At 48.7% G+C, this 14,097-nt stretch overlaps 5 protein-coding genes across 6 annotated transcripts; 3 read left to right on the top strand and 2 right to left on the bottom strand.

The window, feature by feature from the left end:
• Nucleotides 1–2,470: 2,470 nt before the first annotated feature.
• On the top strand, nucleotides 2,471–2,770 carry ONS95_000835 (uncharacterized protein; the record flags this gene model as incomplete). Its single annotated transcript, XM_058494010.1, has 1 exon — nucleotides 2,471–2,770. One exon carries the CDS (start codon nucleotides 2,471–2,473, stop codon nucleotides 2,768–2,770), a length of 300 nt encoding a protein of 99 aa, XP_058364212.1.
• An 813-nt stretch (nucleotides 2,771–3,583) lies between these two features.
• ONS95_000834 (uncharacterized protein) lies at nucleotides 3,584–3,960 on the bottom strand (the record flags this gene model as incomplete). The annotated part of the gene is made up of 3 exons (XM_058494009.1): nucleotides 3,584–3,768; nucleotides 3,825–3,871; nucleotides 3,947–3,960. The coding sequence occupies 3 exons, from the start codon at nucleotides 3,958–3,960 to the stop codon at nucleotides 3,584–3,586; spliced, it is 246 nt and encodes an 81-aa protein (XP_058364211.1).
• Nucleotides 3,961–5,287: 1,327 nt separating this feature from the next.
• On the top strand, nucleotides 5,288–5,644 carry ONS95_000833 (uncharacterized protein; the record flags this gene model as incomplete). The annotated part of the gene is made up of 1 exon (XM_058494008.1): nucleotides 5,288–5,644. The coding sequence occupies one exon, from the start codon at nucleotides 5,288–5,290 to the stop codon at nucleotides 5,642–5,644; it is 357 nt and encodes a 118-aa protein (XP_058364210.1).
• A 3,861-nt stretch (nucleotides 5,645–9,505) lies between these two features.
• ONS95_000832 (uncharacterized protein) lies at nucleotides 9,506–12,174 on the top strand. Its single transcript, XM_058494007.1, has 3 exons — nucleotides 9,506–10,240; nucleotides 10,303–11,234; nucleotides 11,312–12,174. Exons 1-3 carry the CDS (start codon nucleotides 10,020–10,022, stop codon nucleotides 11,536–11,538), a joined length of 1,380 nt encoding a protein of 459 aa, XP_058364209.1. The 5' UTR covers nucleotides 9,506–10,019; the 3' UTR covers nucleotides 11,539–12,174.
• Nucleotides 12,169–13,835, bottom strand: ONS95_000831 (uncharacterized protein). 2 transcript variants are annotated; one of them, XM_058494005.1, is made up of 4 exons: nucleotides 13,652–13,835; nucleotides 13,146–13,481; nucleotides 12,575–13,086; nucleotides 12,169–12,360 (listed from the first exon to the last, which is right to left on the bottom strand). In XM_058494005.1, the coding sequence occupies exons 1-3, from the start codon at nucleotides 13,784–13,786 to the stop codon at nucleotides 12,934–12,936; spliced, it is 624 nt and encodes a 207-aa protein (XP_058364207.1). In that variant the 5' UTR covers nucleotides 13,787–13,835; the 3' UTR covers nucleotides 12,169–12,360; nucleotides 12,575–12,933. The 2 variants fall into 2 exon arrangements, with proteins under 2 accessions (XP_058364207.1, XP_058364208.1); XM_058494006.1 differs by having other exon boundaries at nucleotides 12,169–13,086.
• Between the last annotated feature and the right edge of the window lie 262 nt (nucleotides 13,836–14,097).

Here is a 14,097-nt window from a genome sequence, read left to right as displayed (position 1 = left end):
GTCGGCCGCCCCTAACTATTTGCGGCTAGGAGCTCATGGTAAGGTTCTGACTACTATCGGTCGCTGGGGTTGGCCATCCTGCCTTTTGCTGGGCCTTAGCTAAGAACCTTAGGACAAGGCCAAGTACGTACGTACCTCGAGATCTGCGCCTCTCCATTTCACAAGGCTATCACTCTACTCGTCTGTCGTATTTTGGACCAATGACTTGCTCGAGGCTGTATCTTTTGCTGGGACCTATCAGGGTCCCAGTATCGCATTTGAAGAAAAACCGCCCCCACGATGATCTCTCTGTATTTCATTCCTCTACGGACCTAGCAGAAAACTTTATTTTCATATGCTCTGGTCCTAAGATCTTGAGCTCCGTAGTATAAGCTTAACTCCGCGGGTTTTGTGTCGATGTTCAATTTAGCGGTGGACTTCGCGGCGTTAAACCCCTCAATGCCGTTGCCCATCACCAGATTTTCCAGGTGGATCTTCGTCTGTTGTTCTCCCATGAACTCACTGAGTAGTCTCCATCATTATGTTCCACAGAGGGCACAGCGCCCGCAATTACTGGGTCCAGCAAAGCTCTCACCCACCCGAACCCGACGCATGATATTTCTCCTACGCCTCAGGCTAGTCAAATTGACCTCTTTCCTATCTCGACTACCCGAACCCGATCTTGGCTCCCGGTAGCTGGTTTCTTTTTTTGATTTAAAACATATAGAATTTCTCGGTGAATACTATTTCAAGTGGGCACGATCCAGGATCGTCGAACCTTGTCCTGGAAGCCTACCCTTTGTTGTGGATCCACGATCCCAAGTCGCAATGTCTCGAAGTCGCTAAGTCGCTACTCGTACTTGGCAGCCAATGAGAGCCTGCCACTCGAATGCTTCATTGCTCCCCTGACGACGATGGCTGGTGCCAATAATCGCACGTTTCTGCGCTGCTTGTAGACACTAGTATTCCTTGGAACTTCCATGGATCTGTCTGGCGGCACATTGTGCCACTTCAAGAAATCGGTAACAAGCCTCCGAATCCTGCTGCCACTTCAGACGGTCAGTCCCACCCTACAACAAAGAAAAAACAGATATTTTGATTTGGCGAGCCGTCACGAAATTACGACAATCGTAAGTGTCAAAGCTGGCTTGAATTTTGTTTCAACAGACTGCGCCCGCACTGCACTTCGGAAATGTGCTCAATCACAATCACTGCTTGCAATTGATGCGTTGAGATTCTTCCTTCGCTTCATTCCATTCTTCCGAATGGGGGATGCCACTTACTTGAACGATCCCACGTCGTGGCTTTACGCCTCCCAAGCCATCGTCGTGTGTTCAGGAGGTTGTTTCATGTTTTCATACGAACCGTTCTGCCTTTGTCCCTTCCAATGTGCCGGTCGTGTGTTTGTGCGCACCAGGGCCCAGGTCCCAGCCTCGCATTCCACGAGCCAGCCTTGCAGAGAAACCCTGAAATGGTGTCACGGTCCCCCTGGTCCTAGCATAGCATGGCCCTTCGCCCCCAATTCGCATTGCATACTCGGTTGGGGGGATGCAAGGTCGGATTCGAAAGACACCGACCGATGATGCGCTGTCTAGGGTCTCGACTGGATCAACACTACGAATCCTGCATTGGATGTCCCGTCAAGTGATTCGGACGTTCTGCGGCACAGCATGTAGTCGACGTCCTTCCTCAAGCTCTCGTCTCTACCGTACTTTTGTATCTGGGTATTTCAAGTCTTTGCTGCGGCCAGTCACACGTTGCGTGCAGATCTGCATACGAATTTACAGTGCATTCTTGGTGCCTCCTGTCGGTGTTCTCGCAGGCTGTTCCTTTGGCCCACTTTCTGGCTATGCTGTCGTCTACAGAGTAGGAAGTTTACGAAAGGGGCCCCATTGGGCCGAATTACAGGCTCTAAATGAGTTTGCAACTCGGGCACAATATTTCTGCAGGAGGACAGCTGTTTAAGTTTCAATGGGCCATCCTCCTGTGATACATATTGTATTCAGGCAAGAATACGGACGTACTTTGGAGGCCCAGCGTTTGATACTCGCCGAATTCGCATGCTGCACATGACTTCCTTCTTTTCATAATCAGGGCTCAACATGACTCGAGGCGCTCGATGCTGTATCTATTGCTGCAACCACTCAACTATTGCGCTTGGAAGAAAATACACTGACCCGCTTTCATTTCACGAGCAGACCAGTCTGGTTGCTCATCTCTGCATCGGTCAAAGATTCACAAACTTCTTGTCTTGCGTTCTCCATCTCAAATCTGGTAAGGAGCACTTTTGTATCTTCATCGGCACTTGGCCCTAATAATGCCTGTTCGACTCCAAGCTGCAAAGCACTACAGGAGACGATTAATCTGCCTTTATCCTCGCGTTCGCATTCGCCAGGCCCCTTACAGATTTCCAGCCAGCATTGGCCATCGGTATATGGGCGCTTATATCGCTTCAATGGCGGCAGGCCGGGAGTATTGAAGCCCAAATTCGATGCCGCATGAGACCCTTGTCAAAGTGCCATTCTGCCACGACCCGCAGAAAAGGGGACTCCACCAACAATCGAGATCGCTGCAGGTGAACATACCCTTGCGAATGCTGAACGCTGATTGGGTCTGTCGTATCAAAGGTCAAATCGCAAAATGGCGCAGCGCAGCCATGCCAGCAATCAAACGCTCCCCCAGATCTAAGATCTGCGACTGCGACTGCGTGTCTTTCTCGTCCTGGGAGGAGAAGGACAGGTTGCAGGCTGGCTGGCTTGTAGCCTGTTACGAGGACGGTTCTTTTGAATAAATGTTCTGGAGCGGCCACCACCTTGTAACTTTCCGCTCGTGGAGTCAGTCGTGCGTGATTCACAATAATGGAGGAGCTTCATGTGCAAGGGTGCGGACTCCGTGTCCGCAGTTCCAGGTTTGGCAGCCACCGCGGGAGACTAGGACTAGGACTTGAACTGGGAATCTGCAACAACGTTTCATTATCCCTTCATTCGGGAAGAGGAATTGATCCCGAGCGTTGATCGGGATTAGTGTTCCACGAGGACTAAACATCATGTGTTGTTGTCCTCTACCGAGCGTTCCGTCGGGAGCCGGAGTTCATGGTTATCCCGGATGGTTCGATGACCCGATGAGGTGTGCAGTACGGATTGATCTGAAATGCGAACTTCAGCACGACGGTTTGTAGATTGTGGTGGCAAAGTATTTGACGGAGGATGGGGACTCCGCTGGCACGGCTGTGTTGTTGTTCCGGATCACATTGGGGATGTGAGAGGCACAGGATCGAGGGCTTGCCAGCTCAGAAATTAGTCTTCCTGCTGTAGCTATTCCCAGATATCGAGTGTGCTGCGGATAGCTTGGCTTGGTTTCCCCTTGTAGCCAGTAGTCCAATCTTTTCTGTTGCAAAATAGCATTTGGGGCCATTTGGGGCATAGCAAGAAATGTTTGTACTCTGCAATCCGTCGGTATCAAGTGATGATCTCGTGGATTCAGTCGTTGAGAAGCTTCGAGGGCTGAGCGTCACGATAGAGTATGGATCCAAATCTGGCTCTTCCTCTTATTTATCTTGATTTCATTCCATCGTTCTATCTTTCTCTTTTTTGTAGAAGCGACGCTAAAGGGTATCGGCGGCCAATAGGCAGTAGTTGGGCGATGTCGAAAATGTGAAGGCGAGAGCAGTCAACGAGAGAATCCGATCGTTGTGCTCTTCGTCATTAGGAGGAAGCAAGTGACGAGATACTCCTCCGTTATTCTGAGTCGGCGATCGTTCTTTGGAGACATCGTAAATGCTCTGGGAATCTGCAAAATGAGTTGCTTGTCAGTCAATGTTTCTCAACGAATTATGCTAGACTTACATCTCTCTCTGCCTCTGCCTCCCACAAACACATCCCTAGCAAGAGCTCTTTCTGCTTCAGCGTAGCTTCTTTAAGTCTACGAATGACCCTACTAGTCCTCATCTTCCGAACTCTCGACTCACTCTTGCAGAATCATACCATCAATCTATCCCGAAGCCCTGCTCTCCAGATTAGCATCTCGAAATTCATTCCAACTCTCGTCAATTTGCTCCCCGTCAGCAGAAATATCAACGAAAGTACCACGTACCTCACACTCAAGCCCACTGCTTCATCAGCAGGTGCAAGTCCACTCTCCACACCTCTCAGCAGAGGCGACATCATCAACGGAATCCCGCTGCCTTCTGTTGTCAGTAGTCCTTGTACACTCCATCCACTCTCAACCGTCGCCACGAAAGATAGATGGCCAAGGTCCACAAGGTTTCCGAGATGTCTTTGAGAAGAAGTTCTCGGCGCTGATGACTAGAGTGGATAGAGCTTCAGGCGTCAGCTTATACCCGCCGGCGGGTGTTCAGCTCATGGGTTCGTGGCTCAGCTACTGAGTAAGCTCTGTTCAGCTCGAGAGAAATTTCCTCTGTGTATGGGGGATAGAGAGCTGGTGTATTGAATATGCTTTGAGGAATGGGGTCTGGTTTGATGAATTTGTGGTTTTGGTGGATTTGAGTGTTGTAAACAGGTAGGCGATAAGAGTTGAAGAATGTTGGCAGATAGAAATTCCTTTTCCAAGAGTAAGACTTGTGCTCGACCAGCAAGTACAGGCAGATTTCAGCTGGTAATTTGCGGGTTGCAGCAGTTTTGGTTGGATACAGGCTCTCGATGGTTCACTATTCGGAGTTTTTCACTGCACTTCCACCCAAACAGCTTCGAGGCTCACCTCGCTCATGTCTCCAAAGAGTGTTTAATTCGTTCTGCGAGACCTTCAGCAGCGACAAACATCGCTACCTCAAGAGAGTCCAGTGAGCCATGATACTCGAACAGTGTGCATGTGTATGCCCGTATGATTCTAGAGTGTTGAGAAACACCGCGTTTGGAGTGCTCCAGATCAAGATCTCCAATGCTCTGTCTTCGACATTAAGCCATGCTAGGCAGCCGGAATATTTACAGAGGGCTACAAAGCCTGTATCTTGTGTCTTGTGGATACTTCATGAAACTCCAGTCAGAGCTTAGTGAGGGAGAGCATTGCAGGAGGGTGGTTCTCCTCCTCAAATATCCACTCGCTGTCTTCATCTTTACGTATTAATCTTTCTCGCTACAGGAGCAAGTCGTGATCCCTCGCCTTTCTCCGGTACTTCCTAGCACATGAAGCTGTTAGCGCAGCACATTGTAAAGTTTCTTCATGGAAGACCCAATTTCTCGACCAGAGTTAGGACAAGCTCCGCAGACATCTTGGGAGATTCAACGTCCTGTGGTCTTCCACCGTCGCTGCGACAAGTTGTCAATGTAGGATTTGGTCACTACCATGACGCATGCCACTATCAAATTCAGCGCAACATCTCCACAATCGCAAGAGAACACAACTCTCGGCGATCATCAGTAGGATGCGGAGACGAGATGAGGCATACAAGGCATGTCTGCTTTATAGATTGAGCATTAATGCTGTTTCTGAATTGGTGTTCATATCGGCTCTCAATTTTACAGGATTGGCTTGGAGAAACGATCGTTTCTTCTGTTTATTGACTTCACAAATTCGCTTCCCTCAAGACTATATCTCACAACACATGACCCGGAACAAAGTCACCGACATATCTCATAACTATTTAATGTCCAGGACTCTGTTATTCGAGAACTCTCCTCTTGAGAACGTGTTCAATAACATGAAATAGCTTCTGCATCTGGAGGGCTGGTTCCTGGGAAATATTGCTCTGCTCAACGTCGGCTAGCCCCAGTTTCAGACATTTCATAAAAAACAATGGCATACACCCAAACATTCATTCCACTTCTCTCCCACGGCCATACCAAACCCTAATCCCCAAAGTTTATATTGATAATGTTTCTTGGCCACCGGGTTCACTCCTTGAAGTCATGGCTGGAAGTTCGAACATAATCTCGGCAATGATGGTCTATGAAGTGCTGCCGGGCTTGTGGGATGCTTTGCCATGGCTGACAAGACCGAGGCGGAGCCGAACTCTAAAGTGAACAAGAAGATCGCAAGTGCGAGGGGTGAGGAGAGGCGAAGGCGCCAACCTTGGTCAAGAAAACCAAGTAGTAGATGATATGCCACCCACAAGAGGACCTTAACGACTTACATTGTGATATACAGCGCCTTGTATTTTGCAGCGCAATAACAACAGAACCACACAAACTATTCTCACGTTTTCAGCCTTCAGTTTGATCTGGCAGGCCAGGACGACCTGTGACTGGGCTCTGATGCTATCCAAAAAGACTTGTGGCGGCAGAATGACATCTGAATACCTAAATGTGTAATCGCAGGACAACACGGAACAAAAAAGCCCACTCTCACACAGCTACATAGTCCTCGTGCGATCAAATAGCACCAAACTGCCCGAATCGCGAGCATTCTGTACTTCGCTACACAGGGAGAAACAAAGTAACAACGATAGTGTTTTTGCGGAAGATACAAAATGTCAGGAAATCTGGAAAATGGATCTGCGAAGATGCGTATTGGAAGCTGCACCTGCCAGACCCAGAACATTTGCACTTTGGAAGGTGTGAAAGCAGTAGCTTCAAAACGGAATCCAGATGAAAGGCAAACGAATGCAGCTTCCTGTGGGAAGGCAAGATGGCGAGACGGTGACAAATGCGATGTTAGCTGTTGTGCTTCAGCTCTCCCATCTCATCTGTCGTGTCATCCGAAAGGACAGAAAGACGAGGATGCTTTAAAGTGAACTTGAAATGTGGCAATGTTTCGCGCAGGGGTACCAATGGAATGGTAAAAGAAAGGGGACAGGTGGATGGGTGTTTCGGCTGAACATGCTGTGCCATATGCTGTGATCGGCGTTGTGTTTGTTCCATTAGTAACTTGTCGACTTTGTGCTCCCACAACACTCTGATTGCCTTCTACACTTCTACTGTATAGGTCTGCGGACTAACAGTATTAGTAGTAGAGTTAAAAGGGAGCTTAGTCTTTAGTTAGTATAAAGCTGACATTTTAAGAGGATATGAGTTTACTAAGTTAGATAAGATAATCAGGTTTGACTTAAACGTGTATGTATGTGTAGTTTAAGAGCAAGGGATGAAGAAGAAGGAGGAGAAGCGGTTTTAAGCCACAGGTGGCGAATACATTGATATGGCGCAGCTCTGAAGATAAGTCACCTGATGCAGCTCACATGACGCTTCGATTTCTTGTCTGGGACGGGAGAGTGCAGGTTTCCGTTGACAATCTCTGAAGAAAGCACAGTAACAGTTTTCTAGATCTCTAATTTGCCATTTTAGCGCTCTTGACTCAGCGCTTAACTGCCAATAATCTGTAAATCTCGCGCTTCTTCTTCATTCTCTGGCTTGGCAACAGTTACCGAGGCAGGCGATATACTTCTACTGCCGCTTTTACATCCTCATTCCATTAGCCCTTTGTGCGTTTTGACGCAATGCGCCATGAAGAGTAATTTACTGTCTTTTTCTTCCTTCTCTCTCAGACGAATCGTACCAGCGTATATTGATTGAAAGCCTCCATAACAAAATGATACGAGGATACCCTGGAGACAGAAGGAGAGGTCGCCGATGACATACATGTTGTGGCAGCGGTGCCGAGAAAGTGCATTCTGTGGGTTGGAGAGTATGGATTGGATTGGGATCATTGGATAGGGTAGGATTGGCTGGGTGAGGGGTACGGAGGGTTCTTTCTCTCTCTCTCTCTCTCTTTGGACCCCACTATCAGTTGATTCGGAGCTTGATGGTGGCGTTTGGTAGCCTCGTTTTTTTGGCTGGCTGACTGCAGTGTGTATGATGTGTGGTGTGCTGTGGTGCTTGAGGCCGCTGTGATGCTGCCGTGGTGGTGGTGGCTGAGAGGAGGGGACGGTGAAGGGCTTTGAGGGCTTTTGATGTTGGATAATTAACTCGTTCTTTTGAGAGAGTATGATTGGAAGGGGATGCGTGGAGGTCGACGTTCTGTGGAGTGCTGGCGTTGAATACCTTAGCTGCATACAGGCTGTTGATGGCTGATGCATTTTGGTACGGAAGGCTTGGAGATGTGGTTGAGGATATCAGGCAACAGCTTTTGGTACCTACCCTTACCTCTCGAGCAGAGTAGATCAGGGTCTCTATGCACTTTCTAGAAAGGGCCGATGCAAGATGAAGCCATCCATACATGCTCACTCCATGTATATTATTCATCTCATCACATCAAAATCTTCCTGGTTCTTCTAGCACAGGGCACAGGAAAAGTACAGCACCACGGTAAAGGACTGTGCACCTGCAGCAAGGCTCCTTCACAGCCTCTGCTTGTCCTTGACCTTGACCTTGTCTATATTGTTGTTATTGACTGTTCGGCGCATAAGAAGGGTAACATGCCATCGCTATCGGCGTGTCCGTTGCCAATGCTCAGGCCTCAGGGGAACAATTCGTCAACTCGACTGATTAGGATCTTTCGGGAATAGCTCCTTTCACTTCCAATTACTGAAGCCCAGAAGTCACAGCTCGAAGGTGCATCCAAACAGATGGTTGAACAGGCGGACCGAGAAAGCATACCTCGACATGTATGGTCCATCCGAAGCTGGGACAGACGGACTGATCGAATCGAACTCGACCCCATCCCAGCACCAAGCATGCAACTCGATATCCGATTTGCTAGACGGATAGCGAGAGGGCTATCTATCCTAGCCTGGCCCGCCGTCGAGAAATACAAGGCTGCTGGATTTCTTGGACGTAACTAGAAGTCCAAGAAGCGCGTTGGCACCTGGATAGCCTTCTCATCCAAGCACGCGGAACCAGTCTCGTCCTCGGTACAATAGCACCAATCACGACATCTTCCTTGGCGCGTGACCATTATTTACACCACCTCCACAGATGTAAGCAATTTTGGAGAACTGAATGGCACGAAATCAATTCGCTTTCGCACGCCCTCTCCCTCTCCCTCTCCCTCTCCGCTTGAAAAGCAAAATGCCAAGTAGTGGCAGATGGGAATGGGAATGGGAATGGGGTCTCCTCGCTCCCAGACCCTATCCTAGGTACTCGTACTCTTCCTGTCCTCCAGGCCCTCTTCTTATCGGCCACTGGAGGTGTCTCTGCCAAGGTGGGGAACAGAAAATTGACCGGGGGAGGGGGAGGGGCAGAGGGGCAGCAGCGAACGAGGAGGGGAGAAAGAGGAAGGGATTTGCAAAGCTTGCTGGAGAAAGACGCTTCAAAATTTGCGATAGCTCCGCGACGCAAGCTCCCACAAGCAGATCTCACTGGAATGCAATGCCAACCTAGTACCAGTCTCCAGTACCAGCTTCCAAGAACTTGGCGAGCGTGCTATCGTCCTTCCAGCTTCCTTTTCTCCTCCTCTTAAAGGTCGTGCTTTCCTCTTCTGTTCATGTGGTGTTCTCTTGAGTTGTCTCTGATTTCTCTTGAGTTTTCTTGACCTTCTCTTGTCTGCTATTCTTGGGTGGCTTGACGCTGAGCTGCCGCGTGGATTGGCGAGGCTTGTTTGCATTGAAAGGACTCAGTATTCATTGCTATACAATTGATATCTGTAAAGCATTATGGCCTCATCTGGAATCGATGTTCCTGGCTCTGCTGTATGTGCCCCTCTCTCCTCCCACTTTTCCCCTCAAAAAACACCAAGAACGAGTTCGGCCAAGACACCCGAATTGCTTCGCAATTGAGCAATGAAGGACCGGGGCTAGAATTCGAGCAATCGCTAATTGAATCCTGCCTTACAGAGCGCAGACTATGTCATGCACGAACGAGACAAAGAGTACGATGGCGGATACAAAAAAGAGGTCCACGAAGAAGCCCAAATCCCATATGATTCAGACTCCCTATCGCAACATGCCGTCAGATCAGACCAAACGCACCGACAGCTAAGACCCAGACATATCCAACTTATCGGTATCGGAGGCACAATTGGAACTGCTCTCTACGTGCAGATTGGTAAGGGACTGCTCAATGGTGGTCCTGGAAGTTTGTTCTTGGCCTTCACAATCTGGTGTACCTTCATCCTCGCCGTCACGAACGTTAGTGAAATCCTCACATACCCTGCCCCAAGCAACTCCTCCCCAATGCAAACAAGCCCAAAGCAACTAACCCCTCCTCAAGTGCATGAACGAAATGGTGACTTATCTGCCAATTTCTTCGCCATTTATTCGTTTTGCTGGCCGCTATGTCGACGAGGCTTTTGGTGTCGCAGCTGGGTATAATTTCTTCATTTTCGAAGCTGCCTTGGTGCCCTTTGAAATTGTGGCTTGCAATGTCATTATCCAGTACTGGAGTGATGCTGTTCCAGTTGGTGGGATAATTGCTATCATCATCGTCCTATATGCGTATGTATTCCTCGGCTTTCCCAATCTGGTAATATCTTGAATGGAGTCTGACCTCGTCCTAGCGTGATCAATCTATTTGCTGTCCAGTGGTACGGCGAGAGTGAATTTTGGTTGGCTCTTGGCAAAGTGCTGCTCATTGTCGGACTTATCATCTTCACCTTCATCACGATGTTGGGAGGAAATCCTATAAACGATCGGTTTGGCTTCCGGTACTGGAAAAATCCGGGGGCCTTTTCTGCATTGTACAGAGAAGGGAATCTAGGTCGTTTCCTAGGCTTCTTGCAGTGTCTCATCCAAGCGTCGTTCACCATTGCTGGTCCTGATTACGTCTCGATGGCCGCAGGCGAAGCTGAGAATCCTCGCAAAGTTATGCCCAAAGCCTTCAACGGTGTCTTCTACCGTCTGACAGCTTTCTTCGTCCTCGGCAGTCTCGCAGTCGGTATCCTCGTCCCACACAACGATCAAACCCTCAAAGACGCTTTCGTCAATGGCCTTCCTGGAGCTGCTGCATCGCCATACGTCGTAGCCATGGACAGGCTGAAGATCGTAATCCTGCCAGATATCGTCAACGCTATGGTTCTGGCATCTGCTTTCTCCGCTGGAAACAGTTACGTATACTGCGCATCCCGATCACTCTTCGGTCTTGCACTCGAAGGAAAAGCACCTAAGATTCTGACCAAGTGCACCAAGAGCGGCGTCCCGATTTACTGTGTTGGCGTCACTCTGGCTATTGCTCTCTTGTCCTTCCTGCAGGTGTCTAACAACGCCGCTAAAGTCCTGAGTTGGTTCGTTTCGCTTGTAACTGCAAGCCAGCTGATCAACTTCGCTGTTATGGCATTCACGTTCATTAAGTGGAAGAATGCTTGTGATGCCCAGGGCTTCGATAGAAATCTCCTACCCCATAAGAGTTTTTGGCAACCATTCAGCGCTTGGTATGCGTTTACTGGGTGTACAATTATGGCTTTCGTTGGAGGATATACTGTTTTCATTGATGGTAAGACTCTTTCTTCTTTTCTCCACTTCCTTCCCCCGTCAAGTCCACAAAACCCGAACGTTATTAACGCCACGCAGACTTCTGGAACGTCCCTGACTTCCTCTTCTCCTACATGATGATCGGTGTCTTCCCCGTCATTTTTATATCATGGAAGATCACCAAGAAAACCAAATGGCTCAAGCCTCATGAAGTACAACTCCGTACTGCCGAGGTAGACGAAATTGAGGAGTACACGAGGAATTACGTGGAGAGGCCGCCGAAGACGAGGTGGCATGGGTACTTGGATAAGATCTTTAGTGCGTAGGTCTGTAGATTGGAAGAGCAGGGAGGCGTGGCGTGGTGTGATGAGGATGAGGTTGGTGGGGAAGGGTGAAAGTGCTCTGAGTTGAGGAAGCAAGTGCGTAAGTAGCTAGGCAACATAGATAGGTATGGATCGATACGTATATACGAAGAACGATCATAAATAAATGCTATTAAGTACTGTATTTGCCCTGTCACTTTATGAACGCGTACATGCCTCTTTTCCCTGTCTGACCCATGCATACGAGCCAACCAAACCACATTCACATCCATCTAGACGTTGCAGCCCGCTGTGAAGGGGTTGACATCTCCATGACGAGCTTAGAATCCTGTGTATTACGTCGCAATAGACAGACGTGTCAGTACTTCCACATTCAAAGACGTGTGGAAATGGCATATACTATTTTCCCCCTCGTGTTTGCATACTACATGTCCCACAATAACACAGAGCAAAGAGTGACAGCTTCGGGGGAGAGAGATGTATGTGCAGAGGCAATGGATCGATAACATTACGGTGTGTGGCTTGGTCTTTCGACGCAGTGCCATGACAATCATGATGGGGATTGATGATGGAGAATGAGACATGTTTCACATCACATGAGCCTGGAGGAGTGTACCAGAAAGTGTACCAGCATAGTGGAGAAGATGGTCATTTGATTGAGGGATAGGAAAGGAGCTTTCATTGCAGCTCCAACGGCCGCTATGGCGAGCTAATAAATGCTCAGAGGCCAAGCACAGCATAGCATAAATCAATCACTCTTCACTCCAAACATCCTATCAAGTCTCCTCCAATCACGTCATCAATCACACGATCCGGAATCGAATTCTATAAGAACCAAAGTCAGTAAACTTGTCTCCCAACTTGGTTGAATGTTGTGTTTGAAGAAGTAGCTTGGATCAGAAGGAAGGCAACGGAAAATCTCCACATGGGGTTTGCGCTCTCGGAGGTATTATGATTTAACATCCGAAATTCTTTCATCATATCGGGCTTGGGGAGGGTTTGTGCTGAGGTGGAGAAGAGTAAAAAGGGACTTGCTTACTTTTTAGTATGGTGATGAATTTCTTTGCTGATGTTGACAAGTTGGGACGCGTTGCTGGTCGTTAGTAGACGTGTTGTGGGACTGTGCAATATGCGAGAGGAAATGTATGGGTGATTTTCAAACTGTTCATTAGATCACTCAAAACCCCAAAACATACCATCACTCGAAACTCCTGATGCCCATTTTGTGTCTTTTTTGCTTTGTGATGTCGTTTCGTAATTGCAAATCTGATTACAAAGCGCCCATAGCAAATACCATTGCCCCAAGGCCAAATGCACGATGCGACTTGTCAATCCCTACCCACATCCGATGGTCTAACCCACGATTGCCTGCCTGCCCCCACGAAAAAGACGATTGCTTTACCAAGCCATCTCGTGTGGCCGGTCACCCTTTCGCAAGCTGAAGCTGCTGCTGAGGTATGCGGCGAGCATTGGCTCCTTCTTGATGGTAGACAACAAAGCCTTGTCGATGGACTTCTGGTCTGCGGCGCGGCTGGTAGATGGCTTCTTCTTCTACTCATTATTAGTTCATGTCCGGTTTGTCTCCTTCCAAAATGCTAGATATCCCATACCTCTGCCTTCTCTCCCTGTGCGAAGAAAGCGTCCTCTGAACTCTTCTTCTCACCCTTGGCGGCCACGAAGTACTTTGCGTCGGAGGCCTCCTCAATCTTCTTTGTGTCGACACCGGCGAGATCAATCTTCTGGGAAGTGGCGATAACGTAGCGGGCGTTGACTCTGCGGAGAGGGACACCGTTGATCTTGAATGGGCCAGTGACGAGGAGAACGCCTTGGTCGAGTGTGTTCAGGAGGACAACACGCTTGCCACGGAATCGGCCAGCGAGGAGGATGAGGATGGTACCAGGGGTGAGGGAAGCGCGAGGAAAAGAGGTTCGGATGGTTTTGCGGACCTGTTTCTTCATATTAGCCTTCCATTGTGCGTATTGTTCCCATTCCCAGTATCTCCTAACGACCCGGCACCAATTCCAAACGCGGAGTCCAGCAGAACTCTGAGAAGATCACAATTGCGCCCTAGCCTTCCCTTTCCAATCTCTTTTTTCTGGATGTGACGGGCACAAACCTTTCTTGCGACGGCCTCGTCGTCCGCAGGATAAAACTTGCGGGCCTTCTGAGAGTGGTGAGGAACCTCTCTGGTTGACTTTCCGAAGGTCTTGGTTTGACCCGCGGGTCTGGTGGCTTCTAAGACGGCGGACATCGTAAGAAGCTGGTCGAGTTTGTCGTTGAATCGTCGTGCTCGAAATCGGTGCTGCAAGTTGGGAAGGAGCAGTCAAAATCATTGTGCGGGAGCCAGGATAGGGTAAACGAGCCAATCATTTCTTAGTGCACTTTGCTGCCTAAGGCGTAACATAGGCAGCAATCTTGGAAACTCCAAATTTGGCCTTGAAGACTGGATGTACCTGGTCAGACGATTTCTATTAGTGACAATTGCACGGTAGCGATACCTGTTCAATGTCACTGAAGAATGTTAATGCATTGCCTCTTCTAATTGCACTACATACGGATTCC

The sequence above is a fragment of the Cadophora gregata genome (assembly GCF_030347475.1).
Source record: "Cadophora gregata isolate MNR1 chromosome Unknown scaffold_1, whole genome shotgun sequence".
Lineage (NCBI taxonomy): Eukaryota > Fungi > Ascomycota > Leotiomycetes > Helotiales > Ploettnerulaceae > Cadophora > Cadophora gregata.
The sequence above is the reverse complement of the archived record's forward strand: the minus strand, read 5'-3'. Positions and strand labels throughout refer to the sequence as shown.